General features: G+C 43.2%; 1 protein-coding gene across 1 annotated transcript in view; it reads right to left on the bottom strand.

Moving 5' to 3' along the window:
* Nucleotides 1-26,218, bottom strand: part of COL11A1 (collagen type XI alpha 1 chain) — a 284,888-nt gene that overhangs the window by 159,321 nt on the left and 99,349 nt on the right. Inside the window, exons 6-12 of the mRNA XM_066624556.1 lie at nt 23,017-23,142; nt 22,297-22,407; nt 18,858-19,112; nt 13,894-13,956; nt 7,982-8,023; nt 7,561-7,623; nt 2,887-2,961 (exon numbers count right to left, since the gene is read on the bottom strand). Coding sequence (XP_066480653.1) covers nt 2,887-2,961; nt 7,561-7,623; nt 7,982-8,023; nt 13,894-13,956; nt 18,858-19,112; nt 22,297-22,407; nt 23,017-23,142 — 735 coding nt within the window. The remainder of the gene's footprint in view (nt 1-2,886; nt 2,962-7,560; nt 7,624-7,981; nt 8,024-13,893; nt 13,957-18,857; nt 19,113-22,296; nt 22,408-23,016; nt 23,143-26,218) is intronic.

Genomic DNA, 26,218 nt, shown 5'->3' with positions numbered 1-26,218 from the left:
ATCCCATTGGGGCTGCTGTTTCTTTACCCAGGGTAAGGGGAAGCGATGCTCCTTGCCCCAGGTTGAGCCACTTGCAGCCCCAATCCAGCCTAGGTAGGGTGGATGCAGGGTAGGCCAGCTAGTCTGCCTGCTCCAGGCAGGTTAGGACTACGCCCTAATTTACATAATTAATTTCCCCACCTTTCGCTCTGAAAAAAATGAAGTGCTCAAGGTGGTACAATAATAATATTCCATGTGCTTCTTAAGAGTTTTTTTTTAAAACATAGCATCATAAAATCAAATAATGGCAAGTGACCTATAAGATTACTGAGTCCAATCCTCTGCCAATATAGGTTGTTCACAACTTTAATGGCCTATGCTTAAAGACTTATGCTTTAAATGACGAAAAGTTCACCACTTTTCAAGGCAGAATTGACTGTTTCACTACAGAATACTTAATGCCTTCAGGAAGTTGTTATGTATAAACAAAATCTCCCTTGTTATTTAAATCCATTTGTCATGGTACTACTCTCTGGAGCAACCAAGAACAAATCCACTACATTTTCCACATGACAGTTCCTCAGATATATATAGTTCCTGCATAGATAGTTGTGTCCTTTGTCAACCTTCTCTTCTCTAAACTAAATATGCCTAATTCCTTCAACCTGTTCTTTTACAACATGGTCTCCAATCCCCTTACCATCCTAGTTTCCCTACTCTGGACCTGTTCCAGTTTGTCAATTTCTCTCTGAAACTACAGTGTCCAGAACTGGTCACAATATTGCAGGTGCAGTCTGACAAAAACAGCATAGTCAGAATAGATGGTTTTCTTCTTCTTCTTTTAAGTCTTACTCCTAATGATGATTGATGTCATCTGTGAGATGACACGCTACACCTGCTGAAATTCCCTCTTCTACACAATTGTTAAATGTCCAGGAGCCCTAAAGTTGAAAGGTTGGTCACCCCTTTACTGGATGGACAGATGAGATGTGAATAGCAATATCAGGGACTGATCAATGAACAGTAGGGGCAGAGCAAGGGGCAGTCAGTTGGCAATTGTAAATTGGCCAACAGGTGGCCATGGAAGGTGTCACCTGGATCCAGCCCTGGCGGTTGGGAGCTCCCCAGGAACAGGGGTCTCCTCTGGGGTAGAAGCCTCCTTGGGACTGGGGTCCTGTACAGAGCACCTACCCAGGAGGAGGAATAAGGACCAGCTGGGAACACCAGGCAGGCACTGGTTAGGAGGGATGGGGCTGGCCCAAGAGGGAAGAGGCCTCATAAGGAGCCTGGAGAGGGAAGAGGGGGGTCACTCCTCTCCAGAGGGGAGTAAGGCCCAAGGAAAGCCAGAGAGAAAGCAGCATCCCTGCCTAAGGGAAAGGAGAAATGCCTCTAGAGGCAGGGGACGGGCATTTGCCTTGGAAAGAGGAGGCTGGGGGGAAGACTTCCCTGACCCAGGATGCTCCTGGACACAGAGGGCGACCCCTAGAGAGACGGGATCATGGAGACGGGGCATTGAAGCCCACTGTACCCCGTGGGAGCCAGCTGGCTGGGGAACCAGCACAGAGACAGCAGGGGCCCTCCCAAGGCCAGGCAGCCTGACCCCAACCAGCAGGGTTATATCCTCCAAGAGCCCTGACCTCGGGCCAAGGGATTCAGAGCTGAAGGCTGGTACTGAGAACGCCCAGAAACGGGGAGGGTCAGGTCCAGAGACCATCCGATGGCGGCACCACAAGTCGGCATGATGTATGTAGGTCTGTGAAGTAACAGTCCTCATGAATGTGAAATGGCTGACGCTATTAAACCGCCTGTGTCAAACAACTGTACACGCCTCCCATCTGTTAATCCATTGCCGACCATCGTTCAAGGACCGGGTAAGCCCCTCGCGCTCGCCTACAATACCAGGGAAGGGGCCATCTCCCGCTATGGACATTACAGAAGGCTTTTTTAAAGAAGAACTAGAAAATTAGAATCTGCGTAGTATCAGACTGCAATCTGATACAAGCATACATGGGAATAAGTTATATTGAACCCAATGGCGTTTGCTTTTGAGTAGACATGCATAGCACTGTGCTGTGCAGGAGACCTAAACTTGCCACTGTGGACTGTCTGAGGGTGGGGTTAGAGCCCAACTATACTTAGTCAGTGATACACTCCATTCCTTCATGTACTTGTTCAAAGAGGCCAGTTGTGGGGTGGGAGCTGGAATCACCTTGTGCCTCCATGGGCCTACTCTTTCTCACTTGACACCTGAGATATCATCTCTGGAGATTCTTAAAACATTACCACTGAGCCTATCTTTTCAACTTGTCCTACAACACTATGGTAAAAACTGAATAAAAATCTGGCCTTATTCCTTACGAGAACACATTAGGCACAGTTCCAATGATAATTTTTCCTTGGTTGGATCACTCTTACTATCTGACTCCTGAGTTCTTATTTTTTTGTCCACCAACTTAATAGATTACACGGGCCAACATGCATTTTGTTGTCTTAAAACTTAGACCTATTCTTGGGTATATCTGAATCCAAAAATGGCATCAGTTTTGCCTGACTGGCTTTAGTTTGGGAGATATGGCATAACCACCATATAAGCTAATTCAAGAAGCTTCCTCATGAGAAAGCCATGCTGTTGGCTTCCTCATAAGGAAGCTGTTTAAATCAGCATATAAGGTGGCTATGCCACGCCCCCAAAACTAGAGCCAATCAGGCAAAACCGATGCAGTTTTTGGATTCATCACTATAATAATATTCTAAATTTGTTCAAACATCCTTGACAATTGCAAAAAAAAAAAGTTTTTGTTTTTTGTAGACCTGAGTTATCAATTAAGACAAGCTATCAGTATTTCCATATTGATTTCTCATTTGTTTCTGGAAAGGAGGGAGTGTGTAAAGTGTATTAAGACTTACCGGCAACATGAGCATGGTACCTGGTGGGCCAGCCAAGCCATCCGCACCTGGAAGACCAGGACGTCCAGCTGGACCCTAGGAGAATGAAAGGCACGCAGAAAGTTGTTTGATTGACACGCATCTATTGCATACATCTTGGTAATTATGAGACATATTCTCAAATGCAGCCTTAGTCAGAATGGGAATTGGGCTATTCTCTGCATTTTGAAAGAGCCTTTTATATGGAGTTAGAACAGGTGAATTGCTACTTAGAACATAGAAACCATTGCAGTATGATCTGATCTAGAGAAAAGACAGCTTATTCTTTGAGTTTCCTTGCTTTTAGCAAGTGGGAAGTTGTCTGGAGCAGATCCATCCATGATGGGCTTTCACGGAGGCAGCAGCAGACTTGGGATGAAAACCACCCCTGTCTTTTTGCTGCTCCCCACTCAATGTGAGCCACAATAACTTGGTTCACTGTTGGGCAGCCCCTAATACTGTGTGTGTGTGTGTGAGAGAGAGAGAGAGAGAGAGAGAGAGAGCGCATAAAATTTAAATAAGGTGTCTAGTTAAGTAACAAACATGAAGGCCCAGTTTATATTTGCTGTTAAACCATAGTTACATGGCAGCATAAGAAGCTTGCTTTCACTGAGTCAGAGCCCTGCTGTATCTAGCTCAGCACTGTCCACTCTGACTGGTAGTAGTTCTCCAGGGTTTTGAGAACATGAGACCTTTTCAGTACAACCCTTCCTTCAACCTGGTGCTTTCTGAATGCAAAAGTGGTGTTCTCTGCCACTCAGCTACAGCCCTTGCACTATTGGTTTAGTACTATGAGAACACTCTTGGCAAGCTGTGGGCTCCTGCACTACCCCTCCCTTTTTCTCATCCTTCATGTATGGGTTGAAGAGATCAAAAGCTTCCACTTTCGCTTTTGGATATGACTCAGTTCCCACTAAGGTTCAAATTCAGGAACTGTGTTTTGTTCTAAATGTGATTAGTTAACAACTGAGGACATAATGTGAGGCTCATCAGCAAATTGTCACTTGAAATGCTAAGAGGAATTCATTTTTTACCTCAATCACAGTACAAAATGTTCTCAGTGTGAATACAACTAAAGCCTTGATCCTATGAACACTTGCCTAGGATTAAGTCCCATTCAGATCAATGAGACTTACTTCTGAGTAAGCATGCATAGGATTGTGCTGTCAGTCTTTTTCATAATTCTAATTGCAGATGCATAAAGCAAAGACATAGTGATGAGACACAGAAGCTTTTAATCAAAGCAAATGAATTTCAGAGGGTTTCTGAATTATAAATTTTTTAAGATACTTTATAAGACAAATGACAAGATATTTATGCAAATGAATATAAGATGGTTTCTGAATTATACATTTTACAAGATCATTTTTCTCCTTTGGGTTGTCAAAATATTCTCTCCAGGCTCTCGAGCTCAGAAGAGGAGGAACTGTTAATTGGACTGTCCCACCATTTCCCCCTTGTTTAGTGGGTGTGGGTGATTGTTTCTGGGTGTGTCTCTCTAGTGGGTGGTTTGTGCCTGTTTTCTATTAGGTTTCATGTGTGGTGATTGGCAAAATATGTTTGTCTGGTGGGACATGGAGAGGGAGACGCTGGGGGTCCTGCCATTGTCAGGATGCAAGGAAATGGGTGGTATGGCAGTCAGGAAAGTCTGTTACAGGGGGAAGATTTTATTTATTTTATTTTAAGAAATTTATATCCTGCCTTTCCAATGCCGAAGCAAATGCCCAAGGCAGTTTACAAAACTTTATAATAAAATACAAAGAAACACAACAGGTAAAAAGAAAAAAATCATTAAAACATTAAATTTAACATTAATTTTAACATTACATAGCGAAACATAAACCAAAAGATGATCCAAGCTGCAATCCTGTGCACACACATCTGGGAGCAAGTCCTGTGAAAATGAGGGGGTTTTACTTCTGATTGGATTGCTGTTAATGAAATTACTAACCCACTGTATCAGCAGGGGAAAAGCATAGGATTGAGCTGTTAGAACACTACAACTACATGGCTAAAGTTAGGTGTATTGTTTTAAACAGTGTACAATAGCCCTGAGTCTGCCTGAGAACAATTTGAGATTTAAAACTTTAAATGTTGGAGTTTGTGAATGAATTATTGCATTATGTTCCAGAATAATGTCAGACTTAATGCACTCGGAACAAGTGCACAAGGGAAACTAAGGACAAGGCATATTATCTCATGCAGAATAGGTGCATTTGAATGACGACTGGTCTACTCATAACAACTCAATGGAACTTCCATGTTCAGGGTCATATACCTCTATTTCCCAGATACGAGGGTAAACAGTAAGAGAGGGCTTTCCCTTTCATGCCGTACTACTTGTTTGCTAGAGGGAACCAGCTGGTTGGATTGATAGTGCTAGATTCAATGGATCCCCTAGAATGATTTGGGAATGTACCAGTAGTCCTTACATTCTTATATCTGGGCCACTTCATCAGTTTAGGGCACAATCCTAACCCCTTATGTCAGTGCTTTCCAGCACTGGCATAGCGGTGCCAATGGACATGTGCTGCATCCTGCAGTTGGGTGTCACTCACAGAGGCCTCCTCAAAGTAAGGAAATGTTTGTTCAGAGCTGCATTGCCTTGGAGCTGCATTGCCCTTATGGTCAGTGCTGGAAAGCACTGACATAAGGGGTTAGGATTGCGCCCTTAGCCACAGAAATGTGTTATTTAATTGTCATTGTTATTTTTATTATTCACCAATAAAGAGGAGAAAGGGGGAGAAGTAAGTAACACAACATTGTCATTGCAGCCACTCCAGGATGACCCTTACTTTGCAGGCATATAGGTTGGTGCAAATGTTCAAGACCGGATTTTTCAATAGCTTTTAGATGGAAATTCTAATTCTTCAATCCCTATCACTATATGTTTGGTTGCCATCAACTAGGACACCACAAAGGATTTAGACTGGACTCTAAAAATACTTTAGAGGACAATGTATAGCCCAATATTCGGGGTGTACTGTTTCTCTATCTGTTTGTTACTGTCCAGTTCTATTGGCTGACACATTAGTCAACAGTATCTGGGGCAAGAGCGGCTGCAGTGATACAATGTAACACCTGCGGCACTGTGCCAACAAAGTGACCACACGCGGGATGTTGCCGTGACATGTGCTGCTGCTACCATACTAACAACCACCGCCATGATCAAATATGGTATCGTGACAACAAGCAAAGCCATAACTCAGCACAGAAATAAACTGAGAAGAACCTGGTGAAAACAGGACTGGAGGATATTCACCAAACCATGTGAATTGCTTCATCTACCATGCCCACGTATTTCAGACATGACAAAAAAAGAAAAAGGAGATGAAGCACAATTGAATTACACTTCCTGTTCCCTATACTTCAATGTCATGTCAGAAAGGAACCTTTTCCATCTTGACCAGTGCAACCTGCTCTTACATCAAGAGACTGTACACCTCTCCACTATGGCAATGGGAGATAAGAGGAGAGGGCAACAACAGATAAAACTTTCAGATAAAATGAAGAAGTGTACTTTCTGTTCATCCATTTATGATCATGTTGCAAGAATTCATGCTCAGTTATGGATGCCTGGTTTCCCTAGGACATTTCCATTTCCTTCATGGTTCATTTGCAAGAAATCCAGAAAAACCCAACAATAGATTGCATTCCCTTGGATTCTCAGGGCAAATTTGCTTCCTATTATAACCAGGATATGTGCACACACATATGTGCATATACATAACAGCATCCAGGGCATCCTTGCAGGTTAAGCCCTCTCTGGAGTGCCCACCTCCTCAATCAGGTCATTCACAGAGGACAGAAGTGGCAGAGAGGACCTAATTTTCAGACTAAAAACCAAAGTATGTTTTTAGGCCTCAAAAGGCTGGCTGGACCAGTACAGAGCAAGCAGGACTCTATCTAGAAGACTGGGTCAAATCAATTTCTGATCAGATGAGGTTCCGCTCAGTTCAGAGTGACCAGATGTCATAACCACAAAAGATGACAAGGCACCCTGAAATATAGGACATCCAAAGAAAATTGTAGGACATGACAAAATAAAAGCTAAAAACACTTGTATATCGATTTCATGCAGTTAAACACTATATTACTTGCTATTAAATTTAAAAATATATTACATATAATTTATTTACTATTTATTAATTCCAAGAATGCTATGTGCTGCCTGCAGGGGCCCACACACAGGGAAAAGGAGGACATTTAAGTTCTTTTCCAGGACATGATGTTAAAAAAGAAGGCACTCCTGGAAAAAGAGGATATCTGGTCACCCTGCCTCAGACCCTCATCTGATCCAAAAAGACCTGACCTTGAATTCATTGGTTTTTCCACCACATCTCAGAGTAACATCTCAGGGTAATTTTACAATTCCCCTGGTATACTTGAGTTGGGGGCTATAATGAGATTGCTGCTATAAGGCATTACAGCAGGACAGGCTCGCTGTACTTGTAGCTCTGCATTTCAATATGATTGGGATATTAGATTCATAAACTACAACCAGATACTATATTTCTCCAGGACACCCAACCTGGGACAATATGTCATCCCATGCTTGCTTGCTTGCTTGCTTGCTTACTTACTTACTTTTTTAAAGCATTTATGCCCCACCTTTCCAAAAGCTCAAGGCAGCTTATAACCCACAATTTGACTTACCCTATCACCAGGGTCACCAGGAGGACCAGAAGGGCCTTGCGTGCCTGAAGGACCCATAAGACCCTATGAATAAAGATAACATTCATTGGTTATGCTGAATAACTTTCTACAGCAGCGGTTTAGAGCGTTACCAATTTTGGATCAAAGACTGGTCAAATGTTTCTATGGGAGTCTGTTACCGGTTTCACAGAAGAAAAAAGAACTCAAAACTGTGTAAGCAACAGGATTTTCTAAAGTGCCAGTGTCTTCCCATTGAAAAAAAGGAGAAAAAAAAACATCATGTTGTATACATTACTCGTGAAAAACTATGTTACAGATTTGCATTAACTGAAGCAACTCACCCTGAAAACGACAAACTACCAACCAACATGATGTTTGTGCAGTTTAAAAAGAAGAGAAAATCTAAAAATTATATACGTACAGGAGGTCCCGGGGGTCCTGGTGGGCCTTCAATAAGCATTCCCTATGGAGAAAAAATTACACAATGCTGATTGGAGGAAAGTCCAGAAAGCAAATAATACCATATGGACACTATAGCATTATGTATTACAATACTTTCCCTTCCACAGATATTTCCACGTCTAACATTTGTTGCATCTTTCCACAGTTTCTCTACTATTTTCTTCTTCACAGGTCTAAACTTGTGTTTCATAGAATTTCCCTTGCAATGCACGTAGTACCCATTTTTGACTTGCGTATTTGCCCAAAAAGCATTATTAACAAGCACAATGGGCTGAAGGGTTTAATTTAGGTCACGATCCTATACACACTTACCTGAGAGTAAGTCCTATTACATTCAGTGCGGCTCACTTCTGAGTAGACATGCATAAGATTGTGCTGTTAAGGTCAGATTCATAAATCTACTTTATCTGCCATTCATGTTCATGTGTTTGTTTGTTTTTTGTCAGATGTGGTATGGAGGTGGTGAAGTGCTCATCTAAGACTGTTCCATACATTCTTGGTCTTGATGTAATTGCCTATGGAAGCACACAGAGATGCTGGCGGTCTTGCAGCACAGCTGGGATTGTATGGAGTTACAGGATGTACGCACTGGGACTTTCACATTAGAAGTGGACACTTTAGCCACTTAAAGTATTTTTAAAGCTGCTGAAATTCCTCACATCACAGCAGCTGCATGGAAACACTGGCTCAAACATTTAGTGCTTTATCCACTCCCAGTTTGATCCCAAGCACAGCTTCAGGGGACATCCACCCATTTTAATGTTCAGAGTAGAAGTAGTACTTGCAGGGAATCCAAATATTTCTTCAAACATTTATTAAATAATCCAGACATTTATTAAATGTTGAGAATTTTCATCCCTTCCTTTCTTTTTCCTGTTTGCTGCCGTTGTTCCTACTAATCATAGTTAGGTCTTATTTCTCATTTTAGAATGCTAAAACTAATCAAAAAGCAGCATGAAGCTACATAGCTTCAGATTTTGCTATGCTGATGACAATGAAACTGAGCTTGCATGAGAGCAGTGCTTCCTGTAGTGGTCACATGGCTGATTCTAACCAATCATGGATCACAAAGTCAACTGATGGCATCAGTGAGAGGACAAAAATCCTATTCAGGGCAGACCTTTTGGAGAGGTGAACATTTTTGTTCACCTTTTGAAGTTTCAAAAGCTTTATACATTCCCATGGGTCCCACACACAAGGGCTAAGCAGCATCTGAAACACACTTGAGAGTTTCTCTAGACCAGGGGTGTCAAACTCATTTCATGTAGCAGGCCGAATAGCATTCATGATGCCTGCTGAGGGCTGAAAGTAATGATGTCATTAGGCAGGAAAAGATGTCATTAAACAGGTCAAACCCAGAAATAAGCACTCTGTTCTCTTGTAGGAACTCACTGGCTGCAAATGACAGAAGAGAAAATACACAATTCTTGATCATAGTTTAAGAATGGGAGAGCGCAATTAATATGCTGTCTGCCCTTTCAGTAGTGACACATCAGCATTGCTCAGCAGCTGAGAGCCCGAGGGCCAGATAAAAAGCTTCTTCCTTGCTCTAGACCAGGGGTGCTCAAACTTTCAACTTTAGGGATGCTGGACCTTTAACAAGTGTATAGAAGAGAGAATTGCAGCAGGTGCAACTTGTCATCCCACAGATGACAAGCTGCACCTGCTGAAATTCTCTCTTCTATACACTTGTTAAAGGTCCAGCATCCCTAAAGTTGAAAGTTTGAGCACCCCTGCTCTAGACAAACTGTGTAGCTACGGAGAGGGCAAAATAATAAGTACTGCAGGCCCCACAATGCAGTATGTAAGTAGTGCCTCCCACTCATAGTCAGAGCCATTCCAGGCAGCGAAGGCAATGCACGTAGATGCAGTTTGGTTCAGCGAGTGCCTGCATGTTGCCATCACTGCCTGGAATGGCTCCACCAGTGAGCAGGAGGGGCTGCTTACGTGGCACCTGTAGTGCTTGCTATTTTGCCCCCCTCTAGCTACACTACTGCAAACATTCATGGCATGGTAAAAACTGCTCCTGGATGGTACCATCTCAGACTGGAAGTGGGGAATTACATATATAAAACAAACATATCAGAGAAGGCTCCTTGGAGTTTTCCATCATGAGTCCTGATTAGGTTGCCAACCTACCATCTTTTTCCTCTGCTTTCAACAGCTGTCATAACAGACAGACATGCAACAGGTTCAAACATTTTCTTACACAAAGATGTAACAATAGGGAACACTGTCTTTGTTGTTTCTCTCTGTCACACGGCTATTAACAGTGCTGTCTTCCAAAACACTGGCAGCCGTTAACACAGATACTAATTTTGTCTGCCTCCACAAACAATAACACTGAAGTATTTTATCACCTTTATATTCATGCCAAGCTGACAAAAAAACATGTTTAGAAAAATGAAAGGATGAAAGTAAAAGCAATAAGTCCTAAAAGGTATTGTGTGCACTGCTCATAAATAATAGCTGCATGTGTACTTGGAAGTGAGTCCTACTGAGTTCAGTGCAATTTTGCAACTTCTAAGACAGCCATTCTGTGCATGTTTGCTTGGGGGAAGGTTCCACTGAGAGTGGAGAAGTGGTTCTGGAGTTAGAAGATCCAGGTTCAAATCCCCACTCAGTCATGAAGCTTCCTAGGTGGAGTCATTTGGGCCAGTCACTTTCAACCTAACATACTTCACAGGGTTGTTGTGAGGACAAAAGGAACTATGCACATCACCCCCGAGTTCCTTGGAGAAACGATGTCATAAAAATGTGATAGATTGACAGATAAGAAAGTGCAGGATCAGGCTTCATGTCTGATTGATTTAGCTGGGTTGCAGATTAGGAGGTTACAATGCAGACATGAAAGGAACTCAAAAAAGCTTCTTTAACGTCTTATCTCTAATCCACAGAGCGATATCTATATTCAGATATACAACACGTGCAATGATCTGAGAAAAAAATATACCCACAGAATCTTAGCAAGAGCATCCTTTTAGTTTCAAAAAGCGTCCTTGCAGAAATGATATCATACTAGACGCTTAGCACTTCAGTAGTACTTCGTGTTGCTTCAGAAGTTTCTCTTTATATTCATGATTTTGTTGGTTTAGGGTAGCACTGTTTATATAGCTTTGCTCATGTTGCTAGCAAATGACTTTGCATGTGCTACAGTAAGGGACTTACAGTAACTATAAGAGACAGGCATTCTTTGGAATATTTTCATGGAAACGTCTCTCCTTATTATTGACAGCATGTTTCACTTCTGCCCTGTGATTCAGTTGCTGTTTCAGGATGATCACTACAAAAGACCAGCACAAATCTCTCCTAGAAGCAGGCCTCCCACAAGAGATGCAGCTATGCCAGGGAGGAGTGTGCTAAGAAATTTAGAATTGAGCTAAAGAAGGTTGGAAATGAACTCTCCCAGTTTGGAAAAGCTGAGCCATGATGAATCAACCCCAAACCCGTCACAATAGTCAGGATTGGCTTGTAATAAGCTTATATAGCACCAGACCTCTCCACTGCCAGTTATCCCCAGGTCAGCCTATACACTATCTCATACTTGAAGCAAGCCAAGTAATGGTTGCCAACCCACTACTTCCACATATCTACATCCCTATTCTTAATACTTCCTCCACCACTGCCACCATGTAGAGAAACACTCTAGGCTTCTGCTTATTAACCTCACACATTTTTCCTTCTACTTTCCCTACTTTTAGAAAATAGCTCTACCACGAAGATGAGGCTGAGGAGAAGGCTAAATACGGAGGTGGGCTAGAATGGCACCCAACACAAATGGCAGACAGTGATGCAGGGCAACCCCCACCAACCACCTGGGGCAGTTGTTTCACCCAGTCTCTCATTAGTAGGCTTCCCATGGTCACTCTTTCCCAAACCTATATTTAACAAAGGAGTAAGATTAGTGGATAAGAATTGCAGCAGCAGCGGAGACTTCATCTTTAAGGCATGGACACTTACATGCAGTGCCCATTAAAACACTGTAGAATGTAGCTTACAATGCTTCTGGCTCAATCTGTTGTGCTCAGTGGCACTGAAAACTACCTGTTTTCCATCAGCAGCTTTCCTTAAATATGAGCATCCAAGCTTTAAAGATGAAAGTACTGCCTTCAGTACTGCAGCCATCCTCTCTTTCCTGCAGGTTCTTACCTTCACAAGGGGAAGTTCTGAAAAAGAGGAATGATGGATTATCCATCCATGATGCCGGCCAAGCAGCTGCCTTAGGCAGCAGATTGGTGGAGCACCCACTTCTGTCCACTCCTCTATAACTCTTCCTTGTCCTACTCCCTGGATTGGAAAAGAAGAAGGTGACTCTCCTCTCCTCCAGACCCCCTCTTCCTTTCTTTTCCCATCCAGAGACCAAGAGGAACAGAGGCGGGTGCATCACCAAGTTTAAGAGAGGCCAGCACTTGGCATGTTGCATCAGGAGGTCTTCAACTAACCCTGGTGGGGAGGGCTCATGAAGAGTCCCATTTAGCTCACTTGTCCAGCCTGAAGTGAACTTTGGAAAGAGCAAGCTGGAATGGAAAGACTTAGGACCAAATCCTATCCAATTTTCCAGTGCCAGTGCAGCCATGCTAATGAGGCGTGTGCTGCATCCTGTGATAGGGAGGCGGTCAGAGAGGCCTCCTCAAGATAAAGGAACATTTGTTCCCTTATATCTGGGCTGCACTGCAGCTGCACTGGTACTGGAAAGTAGGTTAGGTTTGGGCCTTAAGGCAGTAATCCTATGCACACTTACATGGCAGTAAGTCCTACTGAAGTCCACAGGAGTTACTGCTTAGTAAATGTGCATAGGACCATGCTGTGAGTCAACTACAAATGGGGGGGATTGCTAGTCCCAACAGTCACATCTATGTTACTCCTTTTTCAGGGAGAATTTTAATACTTACTTGCTTCCCCAGATTTTCAATCCAATGTAGATGAGCAGGAAGATTATATTCACAACATAGATGAATACTACAGGCAGTTGGTTTGTCACAAAGCTTCAAGCCCATCTTGGTATGTCATCACTACGTAAAATATTATCTTATTTCCCTATGCCAGGGCTTTTCAAACTGGGGCATCATGTCGCCCCAGCCTGGGGGCCCTGGCCTCTGCCCCCTTAAGGGGCAGGGGCAGTCAGGAGGCAGGAAGGAGGCAGCAAAGCGATCCCCAGGATCGCACCTCGCAGGGGGCTGCAGGGGCTTGGGTGCACTTACCAGAGCCTCCTGCAGCCTCCTAGGGATGCAGGGAGCCCTGCACGACCTTCTGTAGGGCTCCCCAACACTTTAGAAGTGAAAGTGCAGCAATCGCACTCCACTTTGGCTAAACAGGAAGTGGAACACAATTGCTCCACTTTCACTTTTGCAGCTTTGGGGAGCCCTGCAGATGCTCGCGCAGGGCTCCCCACACCCCCAGGAGACTGCAGGAGGCTCTGGTAAGTGCACCCAAGCCCCTGTAGCCCCCTGAGCGGCGCGATCCTAGGGATCCTTCATGATATGAAATAACGCGGATTATGCCACTGAGCTCTGAACACAACCGGAGCCTTGCTCTGGTTGCATCTGGAGCTGTTCTGAGGTCCGTGGAATCTGCATGCAGCCTCCACAGGCTTCAGAATGGCCTCTGGAAGTCCTAGAAGGGCACTTCCAGTTTTTGATTGAAAACTGGAAGTGCCTTTCTAGCACCTCCCCCTTCTGAGGCCTGTGGAGACTGCACACAGACTCCACTGGCCTCAGAAGAGCCTCCAAAGGCAACCGAAGCACAGGTCCAGTTGCCTCTGGAGGCTTCAGGTTGAGTCAATCCATGGATCAAACACCCGTGGATAAACAGGCCCAACCTGTATGAACCAGCCCACAGAATTTTGCAGGAACTAGCTTCTAAAATACTCACCGGTTCAATCACAGCTGGTTCTCCCTTCTGTCCTTTTTCCCCATAGGCACCATGACCATTCACCTGCCAGATCAATAGAGAGAGGTATTAGCATTTATGTCAAACATACTTCTTAGAAGGGCAAAGCTATGTCAAAACTTCCAAGACTCTCAGAATGCGTAAATACTTTCTTAGATATGGATATGCAAAAATGTCTTTGTATACAAAACTCTAGTAATAAACAAGACTTTTTTTTTTTTTTTACTATTCCTGTGATAAATTTGGGAAAGGACTCTGTAAACAGTCAATTTTGACTATACTGTGGACCCTGCTTACCTACAGCCTCCACATCTGCTGATTTCAGTATCGGCAGATGCTGAACCCACTGATGGAGAGCCTCAGAAGGCCTCCTAAGTGCAACCAGAAGCCATGTTTTGCGCATGTATGGTCATGACTGGAGGTGTTCTGCGGCTCTCCAGGTTTAATGATCCATGAAATTTGGTACTCACGGGGGTGGGGGGGTGTGTCGGAAGGGAACCCCTGTGGATACTGAGGGCCCACACTAATTGCATTCATTTTCTGAGTATTTTTCTATGTAGTTTTACATAAAGGGCTGAAATTCATTTACAGATGGATTATTCTCAATTTACCAAATGAACTTTGGGTGGTCTCCATATAGCTCCATATTCTTAGAGAGGTGACAATGGTTTGAGAGCGGACTCCCTTCCCACGGGCTATTTGTTGCTTCAGAGAGCCTCGGCCTTCTGACCGATGCCTCAGAACAAACGGGTTGGCAAGTTTTGAAACATCACCAAAATCTTCAAAACCTTTCTCTGGAGTTTGGTATACACACCAGAAACACCAATCCCTCATTCAAACTGTCTTCAGAACAAAATGTTTCACCTTTGCACCGTACTTGTGAAATTTCAAAGTAACATTAAAAAATAAAAACAACTTCTGTTATTCACAAATGGACTGACGGTTAAGGTGTCACCCTTTCATCCACATTTAATATTGACTGGGGCTATGCAGGGGACTGTATAATTTTTGGGCACGTTACATCACCTGCAAACCACCCAAGGATGGTGTTGATCTGCAAGAGATATCTGCTGGCCTCAATGGTTTAGTAAGATTGGTACAGTTTGGGCAGTCCAAGCCAATGATTTAGCAGAGAATCCACTTAGCACTTGGCACTCCTTCCAAGAGGAACCCTGCTTTCAGCTTAGTGCTAAAAATTGCTGGAAGCAGCTACTATTCAGATGAGACACCTAAGATAATCAAATGACTCCTATCTTGAAAATTAATTCAATTAATTCACATACACACACCCCTGAAAATCAAAATCACTCTGCAACCTGAACTAATTTCAATGTGCTGCCCCACACTTGTTTTAATGTTCATGGAAAGGGTCTTGGTTTTCCTGCATAGGTATTTTTGTATCTCAGGTAGACTGAAATTAAATAGGAGCTCTTTTATGTATCCCATACCCCACACAACACTGCAAATTCAAACACAAATTGCTTTTGATTTGTCTGTCTTCTATACTAGGATAGCTTCTGCTGAAATCAGATCAGTTACAAGATGCACATACCCTTCCAGTTACGACTACAGGTGCCAATGGTTGCAATGAGCTAAGAGGGTTCCACATCTAGGACTACAATCCTATACACAGTCTCCTGGGACAGTGGTATTCAAACTGGGGCATCATGACACCCCAGCCTGTGGGTCCTGGCCTCTGTCCCCTTAAGGGCCGGGGGCAGTCAGGAGAAGGGGGAAGGCAGCGGCACAATTTGCAGGATTGAGCCACTCAGGGGGGCTGCAGGGGCTTGGGTGCACTTGCTCAAGCCTCCTGCAGCCTCTCGGGGATGCAGGGAGCCCTGCGCAACCTTCGGCAGGGCTCCCCAGGTCAGGAAAAGTGAAAGCGGAGCGATCGCGCCCTGCTCCGCAGAATTGGAAGCGGAGCACAGTCGGTCCGCTTTCCCTTCTGACGGGGCTGCAGGGACTGGGGTGCACCCTCCAGCCCCTGCAGCAGCCGTCCCTGTGTGCGGGGTGCCCTGTGCGAGCGCCTGCAGGGCACTCCAGGTCAGGGAAAGGGAGAATGGGGCGATCGTGCTCTGCTTGCGGAGGCAGAGCAGATCGCTCCACTCTCCCTTTCCCTGACCTGAGGAGCCCTGCAGGGATCCTGCAGCCCTGCCCTCCTGGGGATCACGTCGCTGCCTTCCCCCTGCCCATGCTGCCTCTCCCCCTCCCCCGCCCCCACAAAGACTTACTTCGGGTTTCAAACTCCAAAAGAGTTTGAAAACCGCAGTCCTAGGAGTAAGCCTCTCTGGACACAATGGAACCAACTTCTGAGTAGATATGCATAGGACTGCACAGTAAGTCAAGGGCTGGGACTCAACAGGCATAACTCTAACAAAGTGAAAGATCTTTTAGCAGGCATTGGAGAGCCGTCTCTACAGAACAAGAATGCTCCATCTGAAATCCAAGAGAAAATGTACTGTTTCCAGATACAGCAACATTAGTAATCCTTTCTGGTTTCCCTGGTCCTCTGGCTGAATGGAAGGAGGAAAATAAAAGTGCACAATTGTGCTGTATGAAAGAGGAATGTCTGTCTCTGGGAGAAAGGGAGAGGACAAAGTTTATGGTAGTATGATACTTCCACACTTGATTCTCAGAAGTCCGTGCTGACAAGTCAGAAATATTATGTCACTGATCTGATTGCAAATCTCTTGGCCAGAGCCTAGGAGAGGGGGTTAAAGGGTTTAAATTGTACCCTGGCCCAGGGTCAGAAAGGGGGCCCAGAAGCCAAAGGAGGGGGCCCAGAAAGTTCCTGGGATCTGACATTTTCCTATCTCAACTGAACACACTGCCTGCGCATGATGCTCAGGCACAATCATGTGCATGCAGTGTTAACTGCTGCTGCAAGCCATATATACTGGGCTCAGGGATGCATCCATGACCCTCCTGAACACAGTGTCAAATCTGGGAGGAAACTGGCTTGCTACAGCAGCTCTTTGACTTGTGGATCCCATAACCATGAAGAAGTGTATAGAAGCTCAGGCGTGGGTCTACTGCTGCTGCAGAAGTTCATTTTGGTCCATTCTAGTGTGAGCCTAAACACGATGATGCTAATTTTCTTCATCAATTTTCTATATTTCAAAGATTTTAGAGAGACTTTAAGGAGTGTGTTTGGTTTTCCATATTACTTTATCTAGCTGCCAATGCCGCATGATCAGGTAAATCTGGGCTCTGCATCAAGAAGCCTAGTAGACCTGAGCTCCAAAGACTATTGTGGCTGTCAGCACCCTTCCCCTGCCTTAGTTTGCCCCCCACTGCCTGTCCCCATTGCCCCCTCCCCCTTTGGGAAGGGGCCCAGAAGAAACATTGTACCCCCTGACAAAATTCCTCTCATAGGCCCTGCTCTCAGCCTTTAGATGAGTTACAGGAGCGCAGCTGTGAGCTCTTGCAATTTTTTTCCTTTCAATTGGGGATTTATGCATGCGCTGACACTTGCACATGCACCCAAAGGGTTGGGACCACAGTGTTGGTCTTTCTCCAAATAACAAATGCTTTCTCCATCGTAATGCAGCTCTTGCTGTATCTGTGGCCAACGCTGTCCAGAAGGCTCAGGTTCAAAAGATAACTCTGATGATGGTGATGAGACTGGTCAAGGGACTGGTCAAGAGACTGGTCAGAACTGCTGAAGGGGCCAGGAAGTGTGGTGTTACCCAGCTCCTAGGGAAGCAGCCCAAGTTGTGACAAAGTGGTAGAAGATCTACAGGATTGAACTCTCTCCCCACCTGAAGCTCTGAGGCCCTGTGGTATACTCTCATTGTCCCTGGGCTGCTCCCTCTCCCTCTTCACATGGGACTTCAAGGACTGGCCAGCCTGTCATGATGATGGTGGCCCACCACAACCCCCCCTCCTCCAGATTCTGGCATCTATGACTACAAGTCAACAGTGCTTCAATATGACCAATTTCAATTTCCCTATATTTTGGGGATCCAGGATACTTATGCAAACAATCCTTCCAAGGTCAATACCTTGTGCAGAGGATTCCAGATATATAGACATCTGCTCAGACTTTGGGACCACAGTAAGTCTTTGTGGAGGCAGGGGGAAGGCAGCAATACAATCCCATACCGTTGCCGCAGACAGAAGGTTTTTTTGTTGTTGTTTTTTAACTTACAGCAGCAAGCACCGGCCTCCAGAAGGTGCAGGGAGCCGCACAGACACCTCCACAGGGTTCCCCAAGTCTCTAAAATCCTAAAAAGTATGATCAGAAATCACTTCCAGTTTCCAACTGCATTTTTTTGTTTGTTTTTGGAGGGTTGGGGAGCTGCATGTAGATGTCCGCAGGGCTCTCCACACCCCCTGAAGGCCAGCACATGCTGATATAAGTAAAAAAACCAAAACGCTTCTGTCCCTGGCAGCAGTGTAATCCTGCGGATCATGTCGCTGCTATCCCCTCCACCCCACCTCTTAAGGGGCCAGGGACAAGTGCTTCCCTGGCGTGTGGGTCGCAACCCACCAGTTTAGTAACCACTGCTCTAGAAATCTTGAGATATGTAGACAGATGTAATCCCTCATTATGCATGTATAGACAGCTCGAAACAGTAACGTTAAGATTAATGAATCTAGAATCCCTGACATCATTTTATAGTGTTGTTTCTCCAGGGTCACATTTACACTGATGCATTAAACAAGACATGTACGCCTTATGACCCACTACAGCAAACACAGTGCACCAACTAAGTAGTATTTAACAACCTTATGCATTTTCCTTCTTCCCCACTCACCCTGGCGCACCCCAGATTTCCTTGCACATAAAGAATAGGGAACACAGTACATTTCAAAGCTGCAGCAAGCATGCTGTTGCTTTCAATGATTCAACTTTATAGACAACAGCAGAACATTCCGATGGCTATCATGAGTTTCACACGATCCACTGCAAAGAAAGATTAGCTATGATGTGATCAACTTACGCTTGTTTCTGTGATATCAGTCTCTGCTGGAACACCAGGTCCAAACTCCTCATTAGTGGGATTGGTTGGCTTCTCTTCATATTCTTTATATTCATAAAAATCATATTCGCCTAAATCTCCATCTACCAGAACTTCCGATTCACTGTGATCTACTCCTCTGCTTCCAAAATCAGTTTCCTCAGTTTTTTTAGTCTCTGAATTATACTCCTCTCCAGTTACGTATTCTTCAGTAAATACTTCTTCAACAGGGTTTTGCTATTCACATAAGCAGCAAACGTTTGGGGAATAGGATGAATATGTGGATTACTGTTAGTAGAGCAACATAAGCATTCAGTAGATTTGCATATAATGGGTGGTGAAATAACATGATCACACTATAGCCTGGCATCTTTTAATCTCTGGTTTGCCTGAAACCTTGGGAAGCCAGCATTTCAGCAGTATTAAAAGATCACCCAGTACATGCATGTATGTGCAATGAAGTTAATGTCTTCATAAGCTGACATTGCTTCATTTGCAAAACCATTCAATGAAACCCAAGCACTACTGAAGTATTTAGAAATAAATATTCAGTTGCACATTCTCATCAATCTAGGATTTCACTCATTGAATTTTGCCGAGTGTACCATATACTAAGCAAATCTGCTAGCATAATGATCTTATGCTAGTTATGTCGAAGCTTTCATGCTTGGGTTCACACTTTTTAATATCAAACACAGCTAAAAGATACACGGGAAGTTCAGTTTACGGGGATATTCCAGTGGAGTTGTGAATTGATATTATACAAATAAATGCCATTTATAGTATTCTAAAATTTACTAATGTATGATAAGCAAAACTACTTCAATTAAGATAAAAAGAAGAAAACAGAAAAATCTACAGTAAATCTTTTAACAAGGTGCTGACACATAGCATTGTATTGTTTCTGCAAGTCAAATAGAACATGTCAGTAGAACATTCTAAAAAAGCTTTTAATCAATTATATTCTAAATGCTCTTAGAAGAAGATCAACATATTCTGATACAAATGCTATAGGTAAACTTCTTTTTTTTTAAGTTAGGAACACTGTGTGAAACCAAGCATTCAGCTGTTAAGCACTGGCATTTTAATAGCATATTATCATTAAAGATGCAGAAAAAATTATTTTCAATGGATCTAATTTTGTTGCAGCAATAGAAATATTTTGTAAGGAGAAAGAAATACTTGGGAAAACCCTTTGGAAATATGTGTAAGCTCATTAAAATGAATGGCAGTTGTACACCAAAACAGCTGTGTTATTAGGAAAGGGGTATAAAATGTGGTAGGAAATGGGAAAACTCCACTCTCTTACAGCCCAGTCCTAACCAACTGTCCAGTGCCAATGCGGTCACAATGCAGCCCCAAGGTAAGGGAACATTTGTTCCCTTACCTTGAGGAGATGTTCATGACTGCCCCACCACCACCAAACTCAGTGCACACCTCATTGGCACTGCTGCATCAGTGCTGGAAAGTTGGTTAGGATTGGGCTGTGAGTGTCATTGCACTCCATACAGCGGTAGTGAGGCCAACTGGGCTTTTGCACAACTTTCGTTCATCTTAAGGGAGCTTACATGGAGAAAAATGTATGCTCAGAGCTGCGTCCTTCTCTGACATAGTGATGAAGCAATGACTGAGGAGCTTTGTGTGTGAAATGATGCACATACGGAGCTCTGGGATCAAGGTACAAAACCAATGATAAGCAGACTCAGCCATTCTCCCCAAGTCCACGCTCAATCTGCTTGAATTGTAACTTCAGCAAGAGAACTGGACTTTAGACATGGTTTAAGCACTACATGCTCGTTGGAAAAAATACAGAAATCAAAAATGTCCCACCATAATTTATTGTAATGCCATATTTGGCTAAAAGCATAAAAATATTTTTTCCCAATATCATGCAAGTTCTCGCTTTTATGAAACCACTAAATTTGACATCAGTTCTAACCATCCTTTTCATGTAACTGAAATTTGCAATTTCACAATTGCTGCACCAAAACAGCAAGTCAGGCTGTAAAATGAAAGTATAATGCAAAATCTTTGGAAACTGTGGCTCAAAAACTCATTTCCGTATGCTGATATTTATGCAGCAAACACCCACATTTGTAACTGTCAACTGGCTACACATAGCAAAATGAGAAGATTTAACCCAATTGAAGCTAGTACAGTTGCAATACAGTTGGCTCTCAGTAACCATGGGGGATCCGTTTCCAGACCCCCTGTGGATACCGATAACAATGGATAATGGAAACCATAGAGAGGGCTTCAAGGACGTGCCAGATACAACCAGAAGTGCCTTCTGGACTTTCCTTCTGAAAGTCTTTGGAATAATTTCTGAGGTCCGGGGAGACTGAGTGTGGCTTCCCTGCACCTCAGAAATCCTCCTGAATGTATCTAGAAGACCCTTCTGGTCACATTGGCAAGATCCTTGAGACCCTCCAGACACAGGGTTACCACCCACATTGAGTCAAATCTGCAAGTGCCGAACTTGCGCATAATGAAGATCAACTGTAAATCTTTTTTTCAGATTCAAGCGGAGATTCATTCAAAACTTCAGTGTACAGAGATGCAAGCACAACCATCAAAATACGGTATGGCACATCTGCACATGAAAACTCTTCCTGGACCGAAAACCATGTGCACAGGACATCTGTAGCTGAATGTGCATCTGGATGTTCAACCACATTTTAGCAGGCATCCAGATGTGAAGCACCTGATCAATCCCCACTTTTATATAGTATGAATTAAGCACCACATAACAATACAAATGGGAATGCACATTCCAAGTCACCGTCCTGGACTGTGTGCCTGTTGCTGCACATGACTGTACTACAGTGGGGCCTTGACATTAAGCACAGAGTTTAAAGTATTAGCAGCAGGATGTGAAATAGAGATCCCATTCAAGACCACTTGCAAGACATCTCCTCAGAGATGCAGATGACCACTGTAATGCCATTTACATTACTCCAGTCACCATCCAGCCACAATATTCCTTTCCCTTAATTAGGATACCACATTGGACCTAAGCTTCCTTCCCATTTAATACCAGCTAGAGGTGAATTAACCCTTCCTTATTTCCTTACACCAGGGAAATCATGAATCTGTGCAATCTACTGTCATATTTTAGTTGCACTGAACCAATATCTCATAACACTTGGGGGATATCCAAAGACACATAACTGAACACTTAGAAAACATATTTTTCCACATCCATGTAGTCATTTTTCAAGTAAAAACCAAGAGGGAAAGTCCCAGATCTAACTGCATGGCTAATTTATCTGAAGATCTCAGAAATGCATCCTAAAGCACTTGCTCTTTAGTGGTTCTCTCATAACAAAATGAGGACAACTGATTGCAATTTGGTAGTAACTGGTTATGGACTAAGGTCTTTGAAATATCCTCGCCTGCATAATTCCCCACTTTTCGTTACCTCATTTGGTCCAATCGTGCGACTGGGAGTTGCAGCAGTCTGGTAGCCCTCAGAAGTTCCATAGTCAGTTTCAGCCACATTATATTCATGATATTCATCAACAATATTGGCCTAATATGAAACAAGAAAATATGTTGTTAACCAGACGGAAAAAAGGGCAAACCTCCAAGAGGAATCTTTGTTTAATCAGGTTAGCCAGAAGTGTATGCATCTACTGGGGGTTAGAGCTAATCATTTCTCATCATCAGAGATCTTCCAAGCTTGGTGTAGGAAAGATCTTGATTATTTCTTGGCTAACCTTCACCCCCATTTTGCCTTTTGCTGCCGCTTGGTAGCTTTTCTTCTTCTTGGATGAAAATGTTTCAGATTTTTTGAGAGAGAACTTTTGAGTTTTGTCCTTTGAGTTAGTGGCCACTGTTCTTTTCTTCTTTGGGGCTTTGGATTTCTTTTTCTGAAAAAGTGGGTGAAAGACGGGAGGGGAAACACATATGAATGAAAGGGGAAAAGCCATAAGCCACGAAAAGAAGCAGGGTAAGCAAAGACCAACACAAAAATGAATTGTCCTCTGGCCTTCCCCTGCTGAAATAAAATGAGTTTCATGGACAAACAGGAAAGGGAGGAGGGCGGAAGGAATGAAAGCTTGATTAACACAGGACACAACGTGACAAAACCACATGACAGACAGAGACATCACACAACAAACACGCCACGTGTTGTTACCTCTGTCTGTGCTACTGTCTCCTCGTACAGTGGGGGTCCCTCTGTTACAGTGTCAAGGTCTTTATAATCTTTATAATCTGGATCCCCATAGTCATAGTCATACTCGATTAAATCTTCTGGTGCGTACTACATTGCAAGAGGAAAAATACCAGGTGTTCCTGTGTTAGTGGTAGCAAGCTATAGCAGCAGTCATGGAAAGATCTTTCTTAACTTTCACTTAAGCAAAAGGTAAGAGGGCTAAAGTACCAAACATACATTAGCGAGGTTTCATTTTCTATTCCTTTTAAATTTATGTAAAATAAACATAAATTTAATGAAAAACAAGGCACAGTTACAGAAAAAAATGATTTGTTATTTAAATTGAGATGGACTGAATATGACATGGTTAACAATTAACAGATATTTTGATTATTACATATATTCTATATAGATCACCCATTATACCAAAAAAAATTGATTGAAAAGCTTCTCTTATATATCCCTAATGTTATTCATTGGGTGGCAGCTCTTATTAAGCCATTTCTGCCCAATGTTGCATATATGCAATAGGGACAAAATGTGTACACCTGTGACCTGGGCTGAAATGGATTAATTGTGCCTTAAAACAACATATTTTCAAAACATTTCCATCAGTTCCTATTAAGGGGATTCATTCAACAAAAATCCACATGAAAGTGATGACGGGTATGTAAAAAAACCTAACAAACCTTCATCTATCTGAGTTATCACAAAGCCATGGTCATATTTAAATCAGGTGAGGTCACAATCCCAGGGTATGGTCCCAATATGTGGTCTGAGGGCATGTGATGCATTTGCCTTGCTAAAGCTTAGCTGATCTGGGTTTGGTCAATGCCTGGAAGGGACACCATCTGAGACATCCCTGTATACTTCCTTAAATTCCATGATGAAAGACAGGGTATGGATGAAATAAGCAAGCATTAGAATGTCATCATGGAAGCCTATAGTGCTAATGGCGTAGGCATAGGGTCCAGTGGTCCAGTGCTAGCCATGTGGAACCGACATGAATGAATTTATTTTGCAAGATGTGATCACTTTTAAATTGGGCCTAATGCAGTGGTAAAGTGAGTTAGCAAAGAATTATGCTTGTCTACTCAGAAGTAAGTCCCATTGTCTTCAATGGGGCTTACTCTCAGGAAAGTGATTGCCTCAGTCTTCATATTGTGCAGAAATGATCTTACATTTAGGAATCACATCCAAGAGGTCTGCATCAATGAATTAATATACCCAGTAACAAAGATGATGCAAAGGTGTGTCAATCAGTCACAACACGCAGGTCGTGACTTGCACCTCTTTCAAAAGACAGAGTAAAAGTATACATCCTTCTTAAATCATGACACTAGAGAAGTGTGCACAACTCTAATTTTTATCCCTGTTTGATATGGGGCACTGTTGCTTTCAGTCAATTTTGGCCCTGTGCTGTTTGTTGCAAAACCCATTTGCAGAAGTCTAATTCATTTGTAAAATATCATTTGTTTTCTGTTCTAATTCTTAAAAAAAATCTAACTTGTTTTTGGCCCAATCCTTTTTGGGCCTTATGCCACTGGAACGAACATTCCAGCTGCATAAGGCCCTTTATGGCTGTTGCAAAATGCAACAAGCCATTTGGCATGGCACACACTACAAGCCATTCAGTGCGGCCTGGCTACTGCTGCAAGAGGCGCACAGCTGAGGTCACATGCCAGCAGACTAGGGAAGACCTCCAACACTGGTAAGTCAGTGCAGGAGGTGGGAGGGAGGCAGGGAGGGGCAGAATTAGGGTGGGGAAGGGGAGGAACTGGCTGGATATGGGGGCAAGAAGGGCGGTTCAGTGCCAGATGGGTACAGTATCGTTTGCATTGGTGCACACCAATATCCTAACTCCCTTCCCAGCCTCGATTCCCTGAACCTTGTCCCAGGGTAAGCCCATGCCAGGCCACCGTCCACCTGGACCTATGCGACCTGCACCAGCTATAGAGATATAGCTGGTGCAGGTCCGAGTAGAACCAGTCGCCCGGCATGGGCTTACCCTGGGGCAAGGGAACAAATATTCCCTTAACCTGAGGAGGTCTCCAGATGTCAAAACTCCCCTGTGGGATTTGGCAGGTGCTGCACGGCACTGCTGAATTGCTGTGCAGGAATCAAGTAGGATTGGGCTGCCTCTCTGTTTTCTGTGTCAGTGGTGGCAGGAGCTGTCTCCAAAAAGATGCCAACTTGAATTACCATAACAGTCCCAGGTTAGTGCGGGTTAACAACATTTTTTTTTAACGGCCACCACTATATAAACTTAATTTGTGTATGGCAGCAGTCTCTTTATTTTTAACCCACACTTTCCAAAGACTAATACCATGACCCTGAATAGTTTTGAACATTCCCAATGGTATTCTAGCAGGCAGCTGCGCATTGCAGGAAGTAGCAAAAAAAAGTGAAAGTAAGCATTTTTTAATATTAGAAGCAAAAGAGAAACAAATGGGTAAAACCCAAACCCCATGGTACCTATTTGCATCCGTTCATGCACCATCACATTCATTTAGTAAAAAACAAAACCCAATCTGAATGAGCGCCATTCAGTTTGGTTTCCATTGGCTGCAAAAACAAATACACACTCCTACATGACACAGCTCTTTGCATAAGGGAACTTCCCACACTGGAGAACTCGGGCATGCTTCCTGGAGCTTCATACAATGAAACCACTATACCGAAAGGATTCAAGGATGAGTATTTAAAATGTATCGTTTGCTTGCTTTTTTCCTAAAATGAAGTGATTGTATTTGAAAACTTGCATTTCTAAAAAAAGAAAGTAGAGATTATTTTTTCAGCAATCTTACTTTAATGCATATATTTTTATTTCCCAGGAAAAACCACTCCTCTAATTTTTGACTGCGTAGTTCAGAATGAAATGTAGCTAAGTAGACATTTACACAGGGGAAATTATCACAATGAACGTTGTGGAGACCTGCAATGTTATAATGTCAACATAAGTAAATGCTCAGAATTGTATTTTAGTACTAGGCATAAGCATTCAATAACAGCATGCTTTTTAAATTATCCATTTGGAAACATCTCCTTGTTGTGATTTTTTATTTTTCAAAAACCCATCCACAAAATACCAGCACATACAATGTTGAATGTGACCTATTTCATATAGAATGTGATCTGTCAATTGGGGGAAAAAAAAATTCCTGTCTTATCAGCTGTGATGGCC

The sequence above is a fragment of the Tiliqua scincoides genome, chromosome 4, assembly GCF_035046505.1.
Source record: "Tiliqua scincoides isolate rTilSci1 chromosome 4, rTilSci1.hap2, whole genome shotgun sequence".
NCBI classification, from domain to species: Eukaryota; Metazoa; Chordata; class Lepidosauria; order Squamata; family Scincidae; genus Tiliqua; species Tiliqua scincoides.
The sequence above is the reverse complement of the archived record's forward strand: the minus strand, read 5'-3'. Positions and strand labels throughout refer to the sequence as shown.